At 42.5% G+C, this 16,246-nt stretch overlaps 1 protein-coding gene across 2 annotated transcripts in view; it reads left to right on the top strand.

Annotated features, from left to right (window-relative positions):
• Nucleotides 1-16,246, top strand: part of CDK19 (cyclin dependent kinase 19) — a 93,320-nt gene that overhangs the window by 37,232 nt on the left and 39,842 nt on the right. For both annotated transcript variants that reach the window (XR_010990029.1, XM_068160533.1), the window contains exon 4: nt 3,962-4,102. Coding sequence is in view for 1 of the 2 variants with exons in the window: in XM_068160533.1 (XP_068016634.1) it covers nt 3,962-4,102 (141 nt within the window). In the remaining variant the exon portion in view is untranslated. The remainder of the gene's footprint in view (nt 1-3,961; nt 4,103-16,246) is intronic.

Genomic DNA, 16,246 nt, shown 5'->3' with positions numbered 1-16,246 from the left:
TTGATAGGTTGGACTCAATGATCCTCGAGGTCTCTTCCAACCTTTGTGATACTGTGATACTTAGGAGAAATTGTCTGTACATATGGGAATCATCCTGCTGTTCCAGGCTGCTCAGCTTTAGTAAGTCCTATTGGCTTCCATCAGGAGAGTAAATGCTCATCACTTAGCAAACATCAGATTAATTAAAATCATTAAGTTTTTCAGCTTCTGCACTGGCAATGTTTGGCAAGAGATGAAGAAGCTATATAAGATGCTATCTTATTCTGTTCATTTTGTAATACTGGAAAAGAAAAAAGATTGTCCTCTTCTAATGAGGAAAAGTAATGGTGCCAATTAAGCTTATTAAAAAGTTCTTTTATGGTGAGCAAGAATTTCTTCTTTTCACTTTGCCTTTAATTCTTGAAGATTAGACTGCTCCAATCTGAAATTGGAGTATAGATAGCAGCATACTTTATAATTTGATGTAGCTGTTGATATCATTGCCGAGAGAGGAAGAAAACTATGCTAATGGGAACCCTTTTGACAGGTATTGATGAAGACTTATTGTATTGTCCTTGCCTGCAAACATATTCACTGATAATAATTTAGCCTATCAAAGGATTTTCCTTCATCACCTCTCAAGTCACGTTTCACAAACCAGTGCAAAGCCACTCAGCACGTTGCAATAAGGATTGTTTAAGGTATAGGGATTCTTTTGACCAATTGATTAGTAAGTCTTGTTTGCTTTCATTACCAAAATTCATAGTAGAATCCACCAATAATTTCCCAATGACTTTTCTAGTCTCTGTCAACTGGTGAAGCTCTTAGGCTGCTGGCTGTGCCACGTATGTTAATTTATAATCACAGTATCATACAGTATCACTAAGGTTGGAAGAGACCTCAAAGATCATCGAGTCCAACCTGTCACCACAGACCTCATGACTAGACCATGGCACCAAGTGCCACGTCCAATCCCCTCTTGAACACCTCCAGGGACAGTGACTCCACCACCTCCCTGGGCAGCACATTCCAATGAGCAATGACTCTCTCAGTGAAGAACTTTCTCCTCACCTCCAGCCTAAACTTCCCCTGGTGCAGCTTGAGACTGTGTCCCCTTGTTCTGGTGCTGGTTGCCTGGGAGAAGAGACCAACCCCTTCCTGGCTACAACCACCCTTCAGGTAGTTGTAGAGGGCAATGAGGTCACCCCTGAGCCTTCTCTTTTCCAGGCTAAACAATCCCAGCTCATCACTATGTGTATATGGTCATGCTGCAAGGTAAATGTGAGATTCCTTTGCTTGGACCTCAGTGTCAAAGCATCATCTGATGGAAGGTTAAAAATCTGTGGATGCCATTGAGCATCTCATACACTATAGGCCAAATCCTTTCTTAATTCCTGGTAACTTGCTTCAGTCTCGGAACTTTATATTTCAGTTGCTTGAAACTGTCAGATGTTTGTAGCCCCAGAACCAAGCTTCTCCTGTTCCTTCTCTTCAGAGGGACATTGTTTTTTCAGTGTCTACTCCTAAGGTCTTGGATGCTTGTAATTCAAATTGTATCCAGGTTTTCTACCTTGATTAATTGAAAAGAAGGTAATTCCGTTAGCACATAGCTTGAGCCCATGAGAGGAATGGATGCTATTTTTAAGTTACCTTTTCCAGGACACACTTAGAGCTTCATAGTCTTACAAAACTATGCGTGGTTGAAACCTTTCCAAGAGAAGTTATAATTCCTTCAGCCAATGTGTGTATTTCTCTGCTATGTTAACTTTTGACCTTTAAAAAAAGTGGTTTATGTACATGAGTTTCTGCTGTTTAATCCCTAAGGAGTAGCTTATTTTCCTATTCAGCTTCCATGTATGTTCTTATTTTACCTTAGCAGAAGTTGTATACTGCTGTCCAGAACTTGTGTAAAGCTTGTGCACTTCAAGACATTCAAATTTATATTATAAAGGCATGATGAATATTTAATTGGACTTTAGGAAATGTTTGATACCAATGGGATGTGAATTCTATTATTATTTTCTATCAGTGTAGTTAATTTTAGCCATTGGAGAGGCTGTAACTCACACTCGTACAGCCTGTGTGGAGCTCACACTGCCTTCATTCAGTCAGACATGCATCAAGTCTCTCCTTTCTAGCTTCTTACTTCCATGAAAGCATTCCAGGTCTGACTTGTTTGTTTTAACCTCTGCAATACTTGAAGAGCAATTCTCAGAACTAAGAATGGGATGACCTAGACACAGAGTATGTTCAAATCAGTCTTCCATGGAAGCAGGCTAAAATTAGAATCTTTCGGAGTGCTCATTTATCTGCTGGCTATCTACTAGGGGTATTCATGAAACGAGCTAAATGAGTTTGCTTTATATTGCCATGCCTGATGTTTGCTTTGTTTATGGTGGGGGATTTAGAACATGCACATAGTTCATCACCAGCCAATTTTCAAACCAATTTCAACACACTAGGTAACACAGGAGGCAGATGAACTAAATAGATTGAATATTGTGTCATGAGTCACCGCTGTGTTTTCCTTCCAGTGCTTAGCTGTGTTTCACTTCTTTATCAGTTACAGTTTATATGGTCTTGACTTTTGCAAAAGCTAAAATGGTCTTTCCCTATCAATTTCAACACATTTTTTGTGATGTTGAAGATTTGGAGTAAGCACTTAGCGAATAAAACCAATAGTCCTTGGGGTTGCAAACAGCAAATGATGAAGCTTCCAGAGGCTCGCTGTTACCTTTCTATAACCTTAATAAATGTGTACATTAATGTTGGTCAGTGAAGTATTAATTCAGTTGAGAATACAGACTCAAAGCCCCTGCTGCAAAGGTGATGCCTTGTTTAAGTGCAAACCAAAGTATGTAAAAGCAATAGAAATGTTACTACTTTTTATGTTACTTTTGAAAAGTTACCTGATTATCTCCCAGCACCTTTGGAATCCAATCAGTGACAGCAGGTCTTTAAGCTTCAGGAAGGTGAAAACAGATGCACAGAGAGGGAGAGCAACTTGGCTGCTTTTGCTGAAGAGATTTGGGGTTTCATTTACCTTACGTGACATATTCTTCCTTTGTTGTGAAGCACCAGAAGGAGAGCCTTGTGTCTGCAGTGTTCTAATGGACTAATTAAAGTGAAATAATGGCTGGATAACATTATTATGAGTGGCTTTCTGCTCCGTAGCACCTGACTGGGGTAGGGCACACTGAGAGTTAAGGCTTCCCTAAACATTTACTGAATGTGTGGGGGTATTCTCCAGCTCTTGTGGTCAGGTGGTCTATCAGAACACAGGAAATAAGTTATCTCTAGAGAAGGGCAGTGAAAAAAGGATGTGGAGAATGCTGAAGCTGTTTGACCCACTGTCTGATTATCTTGCTACAAATATGCCCCCCCTGACTTGACTGGATTTTGGAAGTCATAGAATCATAGAAACAGAATGGTTTGGATTGGAAGGGACCTCCAAAGGTCATCTAGTGCAATCCCCCTGCAGTTAGCAGGGACATCCTCCACTAGATCTGGTTGCTCAGAGCCTTACTGAGCCTGATCTTGATATCTGCCTAAAGTAGTTGCTACTGCACTGTCCTCAGTGTTTTGTGACAGGAGGAGGGAAGATGTGAAAGTGTAGTGTGGTCCTCTTTCTGATAGATACTGCTGGTTTGGAAGCTTTTGCTGTAGCATCTGAGGATAAGAGGATCTCAAATGGGGAGGTGAGAGGGAGGACAATGTCTGAGACCCTTTTCTGGAGGTAAGTAGTTAGCTTTTAGATATTAACAAAAGCTTGACAGCCCTTTGTTTTTTTTACAAAAACAACTGGAAGAATGAATACAACAAGGAAATGGTGAGCACATCATGATTACTTCTGGTTGCAAAGTTCAACAGATCCTGTATTTCATTCCATTATTTAGTGTCAGTAGTTCAAACAAAGGCAACACCACAAAAGCCCTTCCTACTTATCTAACGTGCGGCCTGTTTCTACCTGTTTTGTTTCTAGCATATTATCAAGTTTCACCGTGCCTCAAAAGCAAATAAAAAGCCCATGCAGTTGCCAAGATCTATGGTTAAATCCCTCCTCTACCAGATCCTCGATGGAATCCATTACCTCCATGCAAACTGGGTGCTTCACAGAGATCTGGTAAGCGTTGCACGTGCTACCTGGCGCGAGTTCCACGCGCGCGTGGTTGGGTAGAAGAAAAGCCCCTCTTAGTAATCTGCGTATCGATCCCTACAGCTCTTCCTGTGATTGTTGCAGGAGGCTCATGGAGGCTTAAAGCATGAAAACAAACTCTGTTTTCACATTGTTTTTATCTGAGTCATCAGAGCTCAGACAATGATGCTAGATCCGGTTAAAGGAGCGCAGATATCAATATCTGCGAGCAGTACATGGGCCAGCTGACATATGTCGGTTGAATGTTCTGACAAGCCTGTGCAGGCCTCTGAGAAGGCATTGAGGTAGGAAAGTGATTGATACTCATGTGCATTGTTTGGCTTATGTGCAAGTTACCAGAAAAGCTAGGGAAAGAGGTAGGTTTTTTTTTTCATGGACTATTTCTTTTCCATGTGGTATTTTTTATGACCGTGGGAAGAGAACTGTGAAAGAGTTGTACACGTCTTGAGATTTCTCATGACCTGAAGTGGCTCTTTTAATGTTGACTGCAGGTCTCAAGGGCAGCCAGTTGCCTTGTCTTAGTTACCCTTTTCCCCTTTAAAGTTCCCACCCCTCCTCATACTTCACTGAAGTGCTACCAAGGTTTGCAAAGAAGAATACTGCTGAAGGTGTAGTGCTTGCTGTCACTTCAGTCCCACCTGGAATTTCTGGCAGGAGGCAAACAACCTGACGGCTAGTAAGTGAGATCTGTTCCAACAGTAATGCCATTGTAACATCACTAGGAACAGTGTAACATCATGGTAGGAAACACATCTGCTTAAATGTAATTTGCTTATAGGGCCACTGCTTTGACTTGGGTGTATTTCATGGTTACCCCAGTACATCAAAACATAGATGTGTCCCCAGGAACTTAGAATCACTGATTAAGTTTTGTGAGTCATAGATTCTTCTTGAGTCTTCAATAATAAAACAGGAGCTTGGCTTGAGATTTGGATGCAGCAAATGGGGTTTTTAAAACACATGAACAAACTAAGGCAGGACTGGAAGAGGAGTCACAGGCATCTTCTGAAATAAAAGCATTGATTTTTTTATTTCATAGTACCTTATAACAGTGTCCAGAAGTGTGTGTGTGGGGGGGGGTTGGGTTTTTTTCCTGGTTGGGTGGGTGAGTGTTTTTTTTGCTTTTGGTTTTGTGTGTGTTTGTTTTTACTTCATTTCTTGGGGTTTATTATCAGTTTTTCTGTTAACTTCCAAATGTTAGTGCATTTGTAGCTATGAGCAAAAGCAAGAAGCAAGTACAACCCTGATGTTCATGTACACGATCACGACTTTCCTAAGGGAGACAGCTGTTGTTTAAGCAGAGTGCTGAGATGCAGTGAGAGCTTGAGAAGCAATACCTGAAGAGTTGATATTCAGCTATGTTTAAAGGAAGCATTATGTATTTCTGGAACTATTAAATGCTTACATGCTTGTGCCATACCTGAACTGGGTATCTTGATGGGAAATACAAGATGTATCTAAGATAATTACAGCAAATACCCTGGAGAATTTTCTTGCTGGTGTTGCTATTTCCAGCCTGCAGCGCCAGGTGTTTTGTGTGAGTAGAGCTGCTAATTCACAGGTGGTGTTGTTGGAGAGCTGCAGCAAAGCTCGTGGCTAATGTGTCTTTTTCTGTTGGAACTTGGGGAGGTGATGGTTGTTGGTATGAAAACCATGGCTGTTTTCATGGCTTTGGAATGATAGTGCTTGACTCATGTTGGCAAAATCAAGGAGGGAGAACAGGTATTGAGTTTGAATGTGTTCTTGATAAGTGAATAAGTCTAAGCTAATGGATTGGGGGATACCTCAGTAAGAGAAAGGAAACCATTACAAGTATTACTTTGGTGTGCTGGTGATTTAAAGGTGCATTCAGAATCTCTTGCCTTTTATGAGGTGATTGCAGATTTCTGAAGAGTTCAGGTATTTCAAATAGCTCTCATGTGTCTTGAGCACAGTAAGAGCAACCTGATGTGTTTCTGGATGTGTCTGGTTTGCCCTTGGGACTGGCACTTCATGCAATCACTTTGTAACCAGTTTAAATTCTCAGGTGACCAAGAATTTTATCTATCTCTAATTTTTCATCAAGTGCTTATACTTGTGATTTTGCTTCTCAGAATGTTACCTCAGGCACAATTTCAATGTCCTGCATAATATGTAAATAGAAACTCTTCTCAAGATGGGGAGCAGTTTGGCGTTTCTCTCTTATCTGTTTCACTTTACATCCACTGGAAAAATATTTCTGGGTAATGTAAACCAACTTTTGCCTCAAGACACCTTGTACTTTTCCTGCTTTAATATAACCCTGTTCTTGCTATTTTTAGCATGGATTTGGATGTAGCCCAAAAGATGGTGACATCCATAAAAGTCTTGTTTTGCTTATTTCATTGCCTTGTTTTTAAATTAAAAAGCCAAACCAGATTCTCCAAGAATATTTATCATACCACCAGTCAAACTCTCCTGAGCCATGGAAGTGACCTTTAGAATTCATTTAACAAATGTGAAAAGGAAGTAACAGAAACATGGGAGGTCAGGTGTTGGCAAGAGTACTTTCTTAGGAGGGGGAGATAGTTGAAGAATGTTATTTAAATCTTAATTTGGTCCTCTCAGATTAAAGAATCTTTAGAGAAGCAGGACTACCAAATGTGCTGCTGAAAACCTCTGGTTGTCAATGGATCCTTATTTGTAGACACCTTAACGTTGTTACTCTTAAGTTATGTTTAAGATCAGCAGCAGCCAGCAATAGTCTGACAGAGTAAACAAAACTGGGGAGCAATGTGAACTTGCAGACCTGCAATACATGTCCTGGCCCTGGGCTGAGCTCATGGATAGCTTCTACCACAAGGAGACAGTCTCGTTCCCCTCTTTGCTGTCACTGGCAGGTGGCAGTCCCCCGGCTCAGGGTGAGCTCCTTCAAGGGGTTAAACCCACAGACGGTGTTCGTACTTCTCCCGCAGAGCTTGGTTTCTGCAGGTCTGGCTCTGAGAGCTCTCAGGGGGAGCTGAAATGTACCTGGGAATCGGTGCACAAGAGTGAGGCTGGAGGTGGTGGCAGAAAGCTCAACAGGTCATTCCAGCATCATCTGTCGTTAAGTCTGATCATTTTAGTGTCAAAATGGACCTTTTTAATTCAGAGATGGAACTGAAGGTGTTTCAAACAGATCAAATGCAGTTATGGTTGTAAATTAGGATAACTTTCATGTTTGCCTTGCATCTCTTTTGAGCTAAGAATTATGTCAGCTTGAACTCTCCCACAAGAAGTCCAAATTTAGGGAAGGTTTCAAACAGAGGTAAATTAAATGGCCAAACACACTCACAGTTCTAGTAAATAATTTAGTGTTGTGTATCTTTCAATTGCTTCGGAGGTTTGGGTTATTGTGTTTCTGGCTTTGTTATCCCGAAGATACAAAGTGACTTTGTAGAGATGTTTGTTTGCTAAGCTGTGAAATTTGTGCCAATTGCAAGTGGCAGAAGTGGTGCCTCCATGTCTGGGTGTGGCTTTCTCAGAGTAATCCTTTCTATCAAAGTCAACCTCCTCACTCTAATTTCACTACAGGGTGGAAGAGAAGAGGAATCCAACTATGGTAACTGCTGTGCCACTGGTTTCCTATCTCCAGCTTTTTTATCACCATTCTCTTGTCTCCTGAAGCTGGAGGTCATGTGTGTGTTCTGTAGTTTGCTTCACTACGCTGTCTGTATCAGCAGCAGCTATTTTCATTGTGTCTGAAACTAATCAGTTTGTGTTTCTTCCTGGAGTGGATGATGGAGTTTCCATCCGCTTCTGCCACCTGCAGAATTTATGGAGTGCTAATCTGACCATTTTTGGTGGAAGGACATAGCAGACAGCAGAGGTTTGATAGCATTTTGACTCCACATGTCTGTTTATATAGCGAATGTCTATAGACAGCCTTTAGGATGATCAGATGTGAGCTCTTGGATTTAGACTTCTTAACAGGTCCTCTGAATATCCAGACACGGCAGTAACAGTACACTCAGTATCTTTCTGAGGGTAAATCTTTGGCAGAGCCAAGAGACAACTGTGTGGTGAGCAGTGCTGGCTCCATCTGGCATTGATTGCACTCAAAGCAAGTGGTCTTCTCTGGTGCCTCAGCTCCCCATCTATGGTGGAGTGATGTGTAGTGGACAGTGCAGTAGTTCTTTCTCAGGGTTGTCTGGAAACATCTGGAGAGCGTGGATTTTCCCCTGTCAGAGGTAAAGCAGAAAGGGAAAGCCCAAACTGAAAGGGCCAGACACATGACTTCCTGTGGGAACTGACAACTTCTGACTTCCTCAAAGGCACAGCTTATTCAGAAATGAGTAAACTAATTAGTGTTTCATGCTCTAACCCTGATAATTTGTGATTTAAAAGACTCAGTCTATTTAAAATGAGTCTATTTAGACTATTTTAAATGTTCCATCATGATGTTTGTCAGGAACACCAAGACTTTAGTAAATCTTCAGTAATTCAGTTATAGGAATTCAATAAAGCTCCAACAGTTTTCAGATTTTCAGTTGATTGATTGACTTTTAGTTTAGGAGTTAATTAAACCCCCAGTCATTTTCTCATAGTCTACAGGGGGATGCCAATGTGTAAATCTGCAGTCTCTCACCATGGGCCTGTACCTGGATTCTGCTCTAAAACTTTGCTGCCACATTGCACCGCGTCCTCAACCTGTCTCTTCCTCTGCTTCCCAATCTGTTAGCTATTTATGGGTCTCATTTGTAGCTTGCTGTTTTATGTGCTATGAAATCTTTGAGTGAGAGCAGTGTAATCTGTGTAGGTTATGCAGTAAAGTATTTTTTGTTGTTGTTGTTTGAGACTCTTCTTCTAACGAGCTGAGAATTAAAATACATTGTATGTTATATGGAAGCATTAGAAAATGCCTTAATTTTAAGTGGATACTGACTTTTTATGTCTATCTTGTCAAAGCCTTTGAGAAATGAGAAAAATCTCTCAGTGCTTATTGCTAGCTTCTACTATTTAACTGTTTTGTCCCTTTCGCCCTGTGCCCTCCCAAGAAGGTTTTCCAGACCAATAAATAATTAGGAAGGCTACCTAAAAAGCGTCAGAACTGGCTTGGTTTTCAAATGCTTCCCTTGCATTTTGCTAAGCAAGCAAACTGGGGGTTCAAATGATAAAATGTAAAATGATGAGTGTGGGAAACTCCCCTTTCAGCAGCATTCCTGTAAAAGAATTTTTATGTGCTGATATCAAAAGTAAATTTAGATGTAGGTCCGTGCATCCCTCTCCGACAGGCAGCTGCTGCAGGGGAAAGCAGAACTGTTGGGTCCTGCCTTCTGCCTGTCATTTCGCACTGGCTTGAAAAGCTTCTTGGCCCTGCTCACCCCTTTGGGCACGCACACAGCTCCTATAAATAAATAACGAGTCGACCTGTCTGCCAGCTTCTTTAGACTTTGTAAGAGTACTCGGATTGTAATCCCCACCGTCCCCTGCCGTCCTTTGTGTGCGCTACAGCAGGGTGCGCGAATGCCTACAGACACGCACTCCCCACTCACCTCCTGCCCTCGCTGGGTGTGGGTTTGACCCTCCTAATCCTTTATTATTCCACCTGCATGATCCCTTTGGGGTGAAGGGAACGTTCTGTGCTGTCAAGGAACATTATGACCGTGTTCAGCTTGCAAGTTTCCCCAAAGAAAGACAGTGTAAGCTAAACCTACGCATTTTGAGGGATTAGGCTCCCTGATGACTTCAGAAAGTTACTTCAGCTAATTAGCTGAAATGTTAACACATTTTTCCTTTTGTGTGTCTGGTTAGAGAGAGGACACACTGGTTTTATTTACTGCTGGGAAACATCACTATGTATGTCCCCTATGGGGACAGGCTGAGAGAGTTCGGGCAGTTCAGCCTTGAGAGAAGGCAGCTCTGGGGACCCCTTATAAGGTGCCTTCCAGTACCTTAAGGGGGCTACAAGAAAGCTGGGGAGGGACTTTCTACAAGAGCTTGTAGAGACAGGATGAGAGGGAATGGATTGAAGCTCAAGGAGAGCAGATACAGACTGATTATTAGAAAGAAATTCCTTACAGTGAGGGTGATAAGACGCTGGAACAAGATGCCCAAGGAGATATTGGATGCCCCCTTCCTGGAGGTGTTCAAGGCCAGATTCTATGAGTACTTGAGCAACCATGGGCAACATGGTCCCTGCCCATGGCTGGGGGGTTGGAACTAGGTGATCTTCAAAGTCCCTTCCAACCCAACCCAACCCATTCTGTGCATCTCTGTGGCTATATTTATGGTGCTTGTGGATGTATCTGTAGGGATCCGTGCTCCTAGATAGATAAGCGAGCCAGAAATTGTACCTGCTGAACAGCAAACTGTGTTTCATCAGCCTTTGCTTTTCTCTTTTAGTTATTTTTTTCTATTTAAATATTAATATTATTAATATTGAGAGGCACCTACTCAAAAATGGTGCTTTTCTCTTCACTCAGTGCTTTGCTTTTCTCTTCTCCTTCAGTTGTAACAACTAATCTTCAGATGCTTGTGGAAAGTGTATGGAAACACACTCCCCCTGTGAGCCCGTGGAGACAGCAGTTTTTCTGAGTCTGACTAATGCATACCTTTTGGTTTGTGGCAAGAGTATTAAGATGTTTATAGATTAATTTTTGCTAATAAAAATAATTACAGTTGAAGAAAAATGTTTTACCTGGGGTTCTGAAACAAGCTTATGCCCATAAAACCCTGACTGGATATAAATTCAGATGAGTCAGAAGAGACAAAGGGACTGATTTAATGTTCTTTTGGCTGTGTTTTGCTGCTAAAGTCAACAGATGACATATGGCTCCTCTGAGCTTCATATCTCTTTTCCTGAGGTGGGAAAAGGGCAAGAAGGAAGGAAAAATATTGAAGTAATTCTAGTATTATTCTTTCCCCGCCCCCCCCCAACCCTGATACAGACTGGAAAGGGAGGATAATTTCTTTCCTAATAGCCCCAGTTCAGTTGCCATCTGCAGTGTGTAGGATTCTAGTAATTACATGATGCATTTAGCTTGCTGCTGCAGCTGACCCTCTGAAGTGAGCAAACCAGGGTTTGTGTTTTAAGTGAAAAAAGGCAAAGTTTATAAGAAGCTTTTATGATCTTTACTTTCATAAAATGCTTACTGCTGCTTTTTGGTTTTCTGTTGGAGAAAGTGCCCTTGGAATAACGGAGTTGGACTCATTGCCCCTTCTGCATAAGGTTACAGAGGCTGGCACCACATTCTTGACCTGGTCTATTACAAGCACAGAAATTAATGAGGAAATATGGCAAAAACAATGCACACCACTAATATGGCAACACATCATCAAGAAAAAAAAGTGAAACCACTGCTTTTGTTCTTCGTGTTGCTTGCATCTGGAGCTTCCTCTTCGTTTGCAAGCTTGCTCTGGTTCTTACTGCTCCACTAAGGTGTTGCAATAACGTTGCACATTGCCTTGCATTTAAATTAGGTGTCTTTTGATCAGTGATCCAGGAGGATCCAGGACTAGCAAAGGATGTTAGTTTATGCCTCGGTTTTGTTATGTGTGAACCTTATCAAACAAACTGGTTGAGCTGCAGAAAGTGCCTGATCAGTTGGTGTATCCCTGCTGGCTTATCTCAGAGCCTCTTTGTCTTCTGCTCTGTCTTTTCCCTAGCACTTCCCCAGCAGCTCAAGTAACTTTCCTGTGCTGCTTTTTAACATAATAAAAGTGTGGGAATTCTTTTACTCTCTTTGAGTAAATCTGATGACATCTGAAAAATGTGGGGCTGTTTTATACTGAGATGATGGTTTTGCATACTCCACCCCTCCCTCCCTCCCACCTTCAAACTAGCCCCCTTCGAGCTAGCTCTCCCCCAGTGACTTTTGGGTTCCTGTTGATACAATAAACTTTGAATATAAATTTTGGACACTTTTGTTTGTTTGCTTTATTTCTCTTTGACCACTCCTGGGTTTGTTTGGGTTTGGTGTTTGGGTTTTATAGTTTGGTTGGGATTTTTTTTTGGTGGTGTTTGGTTTTCTTTTCCCCCCCCCCATGTCTTTTAATCTTTTTATTTTGTTTGTTTCTCTGTTTTTGAACTCTTTTACCTAAAAATAATAATAAAAAAATTGAAATTAAAACAGTCATAAAAATAAAGTGGTGCAAAGGTTTTACATTTGTTTATTCTGCTAGCTTAAATATGGAGCCCAAGCTTGATGTGATGCTGTTGTGTGTTGCTGGTGTTCTTGACTGTAACTCATGTCTAAAGACAACAATTCTGTAGACAATGTTTTGCATTCCTGAAATTCCACTTGGAATGGGGGATTTTAGCTTCTGGAGCCATTTTGTCTTACACTGCAGTTGTTGCCAAAGAGTGGGTTTCTCACAAGCAGACACGTTTCTCTTTAATCCGTGAAACGTGCCTGCGCGTTTTTGCTCTGCTTTGCCTTTCGTGTAGTTGCTTTGGATGTAAGTTGTGGATGACGATTGTTAGAGTGATGAATTAAATGCAAACTCCAGTAGGGCACATTTTAATGAGCTGATGCTGACTTCCAGTGCTAGGAAAAGTATTTTGTGGCTGTTGAGCAGCAAGTGTGATTAGCTGTTTGCCAGCTCAGTTCAAATTCAGTCTCTTAAATGGGATGTTAAAGCTTGATTTTGCTTCTGGAAATTCAGGATGGGAATTCCAGTCTCAGCCCTAAAACTGTTGCTGATCAAATAAATGTTAATTTGGATCCTTGGCAGTTAAAACCAAGAGAGTTGCAGACCTATTTAGGGTTTGGGTGATGGGCAAGCTTGAAATTCTGGGTATCTGGATAGTGTAGTAATTTTGCAGTAGCTTCTTATTAATTTTGCTGACAGCAAGTACATATGCTGTAGCTGGCTGACTGCCCCTGTTTGCTAGGACACAGGACTGACTTGGAAGCCTATTTCACTGTCTGTGCCTCCATGCTCTACTGGGGAGCTGCTGTTCCTTGGCACCAGCTTGTGTAGTGGGATGGAAAGGGCTTGCAGTAGCAGTGAGCCTATTAGGAGACCTGAAAGTCATCTTTGCTGTGTGACATGAAAATAGCTGCCTGTATATTGCAAGTGGTGTGTTAAGTTTGAAAAAATGTGCAGCACAGGGAGCTGTCTTCCAGTTTCTCTCATTTTCAACTGTTCCAAGCTGTTTTGTTTCACTAGAAAAATCTTAGGTGCTGATTTCTGTCTCTTTTTCCCTCTCTGGGAGGGTGTACACAGGGAGCACTCAGTAAAGTCTGCATGAACTGTTGCAATAGATTAACTAAATCATGTTAAACTTCTTGATGGCTTTCCTGAGCTGTGCTCATTTCAGCTGTGCCAGTACAAACTGGTGCTGTCTTGGACTGCCAGCTCTGCTGCGCTGGAGGTGATGCTGGGCACCATGAGGTCACAGTATCACAGTCTCACAGTATAACTAACGTTGGAAGAGACCTCAAAGATCATCGAGTCCAACCTATCAACACAGACCCATGACTAGACCATGGCACCAAGTGCCACGTCCAATCCCCTCTTGAACACCTCCAGGGATGGTGACTCCACCACCTCCCTGGGCAGCACATTCCAATGGCTAACAACTCTCTCAGTGAAGAACTTTCTCCTCACCTCGAGTCTAAACCTCCCCTGGTGCAGCCTGAGACTGTGTCCTCTTGTTCTGGTGCTGGTTGCCTGGGAGAAGAGACCAACCCCTTCCTGGCTACAACCACGTTTCAGGTAGTTGTAGAGAGCAATGAGGTCTCCCCTGAGTCTCCTCCTCTCCAGGCTAAACAATCCCAGCTCCCTCAGCCTCTCCTCACTGCTGCGAGTCTGCTGCTTCTCTGCTGTGTCTGTCCCAGCCTGTGGTCCCGGTGCTAACTTTTGCCCTTGACATGGGTACATTTATTCCTTATGAAGTGACAAAGTGGTTTGGAAGCTGCAGCAGAGGAGCCTGTCTGCTGTCTGGGTGATTATCTCCAGCGGAGAGACAGCCATGGACTGCTGGAGGCAGTAACGCTTGAAACTGTCCAGCTGTTTTTCTTGGTGCTCACCACTTGGATCCCTGCTTCAGTGTTTAGGGAGTTTTAATTTAGCTGAAAAACTTAAACTAAACAGAGGGTATGGCTACATGAACAAGTTACAGCAAGGAAGTCTAGGGTGTGGATTTACTCTGCATTAGTTGCTCAGTAGTAACTGCTCATCTTCAGAAAATGCACAGGCCTTTGATATCTAACTCCTGAGTGAGAGTGAGATAAAATTGCCTAATGTACCATTGTTAAACCTGGACAGCCACAGCATGCATTTCCAAGTGCCTTCCTTGCCTTGTTTCTGAGGAGGATTTCATTAAAAATGCTGGCAACTCCAATGCTGATATAATGATGACTGTATGGTGTTTGATTTTTCCTGACTGGTACCCAGATGTTGAGCTTGGAGAACAATTCAACCTTTTGGGTACAGTCCTCCTACAGTGGATGTCTGTAGCATGCAAGAATCACTCCAGTCTTACAAAAAGCTGTGCTCAGAACTGGGGAGCTGGGAATGGGGTGGGTGTGAGTATCACACTCAGGTATCAGATTTCAAGTTGTCAAATTAGTTGATTTTATTATTTCACTTTTAATAGTAAGTACATTGCAGCCTTTAAATCTGTATTAAAGCTATTGCTGTCTCTAATAAAGCTTCCCTGCACTTGCACCCTGCTCCCAGGATTGTATTGTGAGTGTTTTCAAGACGGATCTTGCACCTATGGAGAAAATGACAGCTGATGGGCATAGCACGTGCAAGACACAGGATGGAGTAACAGGGGGTACAAGGTGCTCTGGTGGCACTTTGTGGGAGCAAGGGCTTTGCTCTGGGGCATTTCATTGCATAATAGGTTGTTCAAATCTGGATTTGAGGAGCAGGAGGTAGGCACCTAGCCTGTCTATGCAGTTTGAAAGGAAGCAAACTCCCCGTGGGAATTGTTCTTTATTTGCATCTTGAGCACTTTCTGTCCTGTGAGGACATCCAAGGGCTTCTTGGTGACATCCACAGTGATGATAAACCTTGAGCGCTAAACCCAGAGACGTTTTCCTTTGTAAATTGGGGCAGGTTTGCTGTAGCAAGGGCAGCCCTGTCTTTCTTTAGAAGTGGACTATGTGTTTGGAGTTGTTTAATTTAAAACATAAATAATAATAATAATAAAATAAAAATGAGGGCAGCTTGACCTGCCGCGCTTTAACACGCTCGTGGCTTTTGGCATGAATCACAGAGCCTTTCCCAGGAGCTGGCAGCATCTCACAACCACTGCATGTCTATGCAGGTTGCCCTTCATACTTTAAAAAGGGCATAACTGTTGAATGGAAAAATATTCTAATTATTTCTGCAGGATTTCAGGCTCTGTTTTCGGCACGTAGAGCCCTCCTCACAACTCTTCCTCTGTTTTCTTTCTCGACGCAAAGCTTTCATTTGCTTCCAGCTTCCTGCTCCTCTGCCCACTTTCCTGTATCTCTTGATCTGCCTTTTGCCACCTCTTTACCATTACTCATGCAACCTTGACTCAGCTTTGGCTTTCCCGAAATACTCCTCTTTCTTCATCTTTACAACTTTAATTATTGCTCTTCCCTTTGGCCTTTGCAACTTGGAGCTCTGCAGTGCCTGGTACAAGTAGAGTGCCGCATCTCCATACCTCGACTGACGCAGAGGGCAGAAGCTCGCTCGTTCCAGGTAGAGCGACCCTCCTTTATTTTAGGATCTTGTTAAAAGTTAAAAATTCACTCCAAAACTTCATGGGCTCATTAAAACCTATGGGTCAGTGGATTCTGAAGTTGATAACAGTCTCTGCTGTGGTGGTTCTGCCTCAGAAAAAATGTTGAGACTGGCTTGCTTAAGGCCTTTGCCTCCCCCAAAACAGCTTTTCCCTGGTTCCCAACTGAAAATTGTCTTTCATAGTTTCATTCAGGGTTGGAAGGGACCACATGGATCATCTAGTTCCAACCCCCCTGCCATGGGCAGGGACACCCCACACTAGATCAGCCTGGCCAGAGCCTCATCCAGCCTGCTCGTAAACACCTCCAGGGACAGGGCCTCGACCACCTCCCTTGACAACACATTCCAGGGTTTCACCACTCTCATGGCGAAAACCTCCTCCTCACATCCCAGTCAGCTGGGAAATTTGCTCACCCCTGAAGTGCAGCTCTTGCCACCTTAGCA

The sequence above is a fragment of the Melanerpes formicivorus genome, unplaced genomic scaffold, assembly GCF_026170545.1.
Source record: "Melanerpes formicivorus ecotype bairdi unplaced genomic scaffold, bMelFor1.0.p_v2 SCAF_50, whole genome shotgun sequence".
NCBI lineage: Eukaryota > Metazoa > Chordata > Aves > Piciformes > Picidae > Melanerpes > Melanerpes formicivorus.
This window is presented reverse-complemented; position numbering and strand designations above follow the sequence as displayed.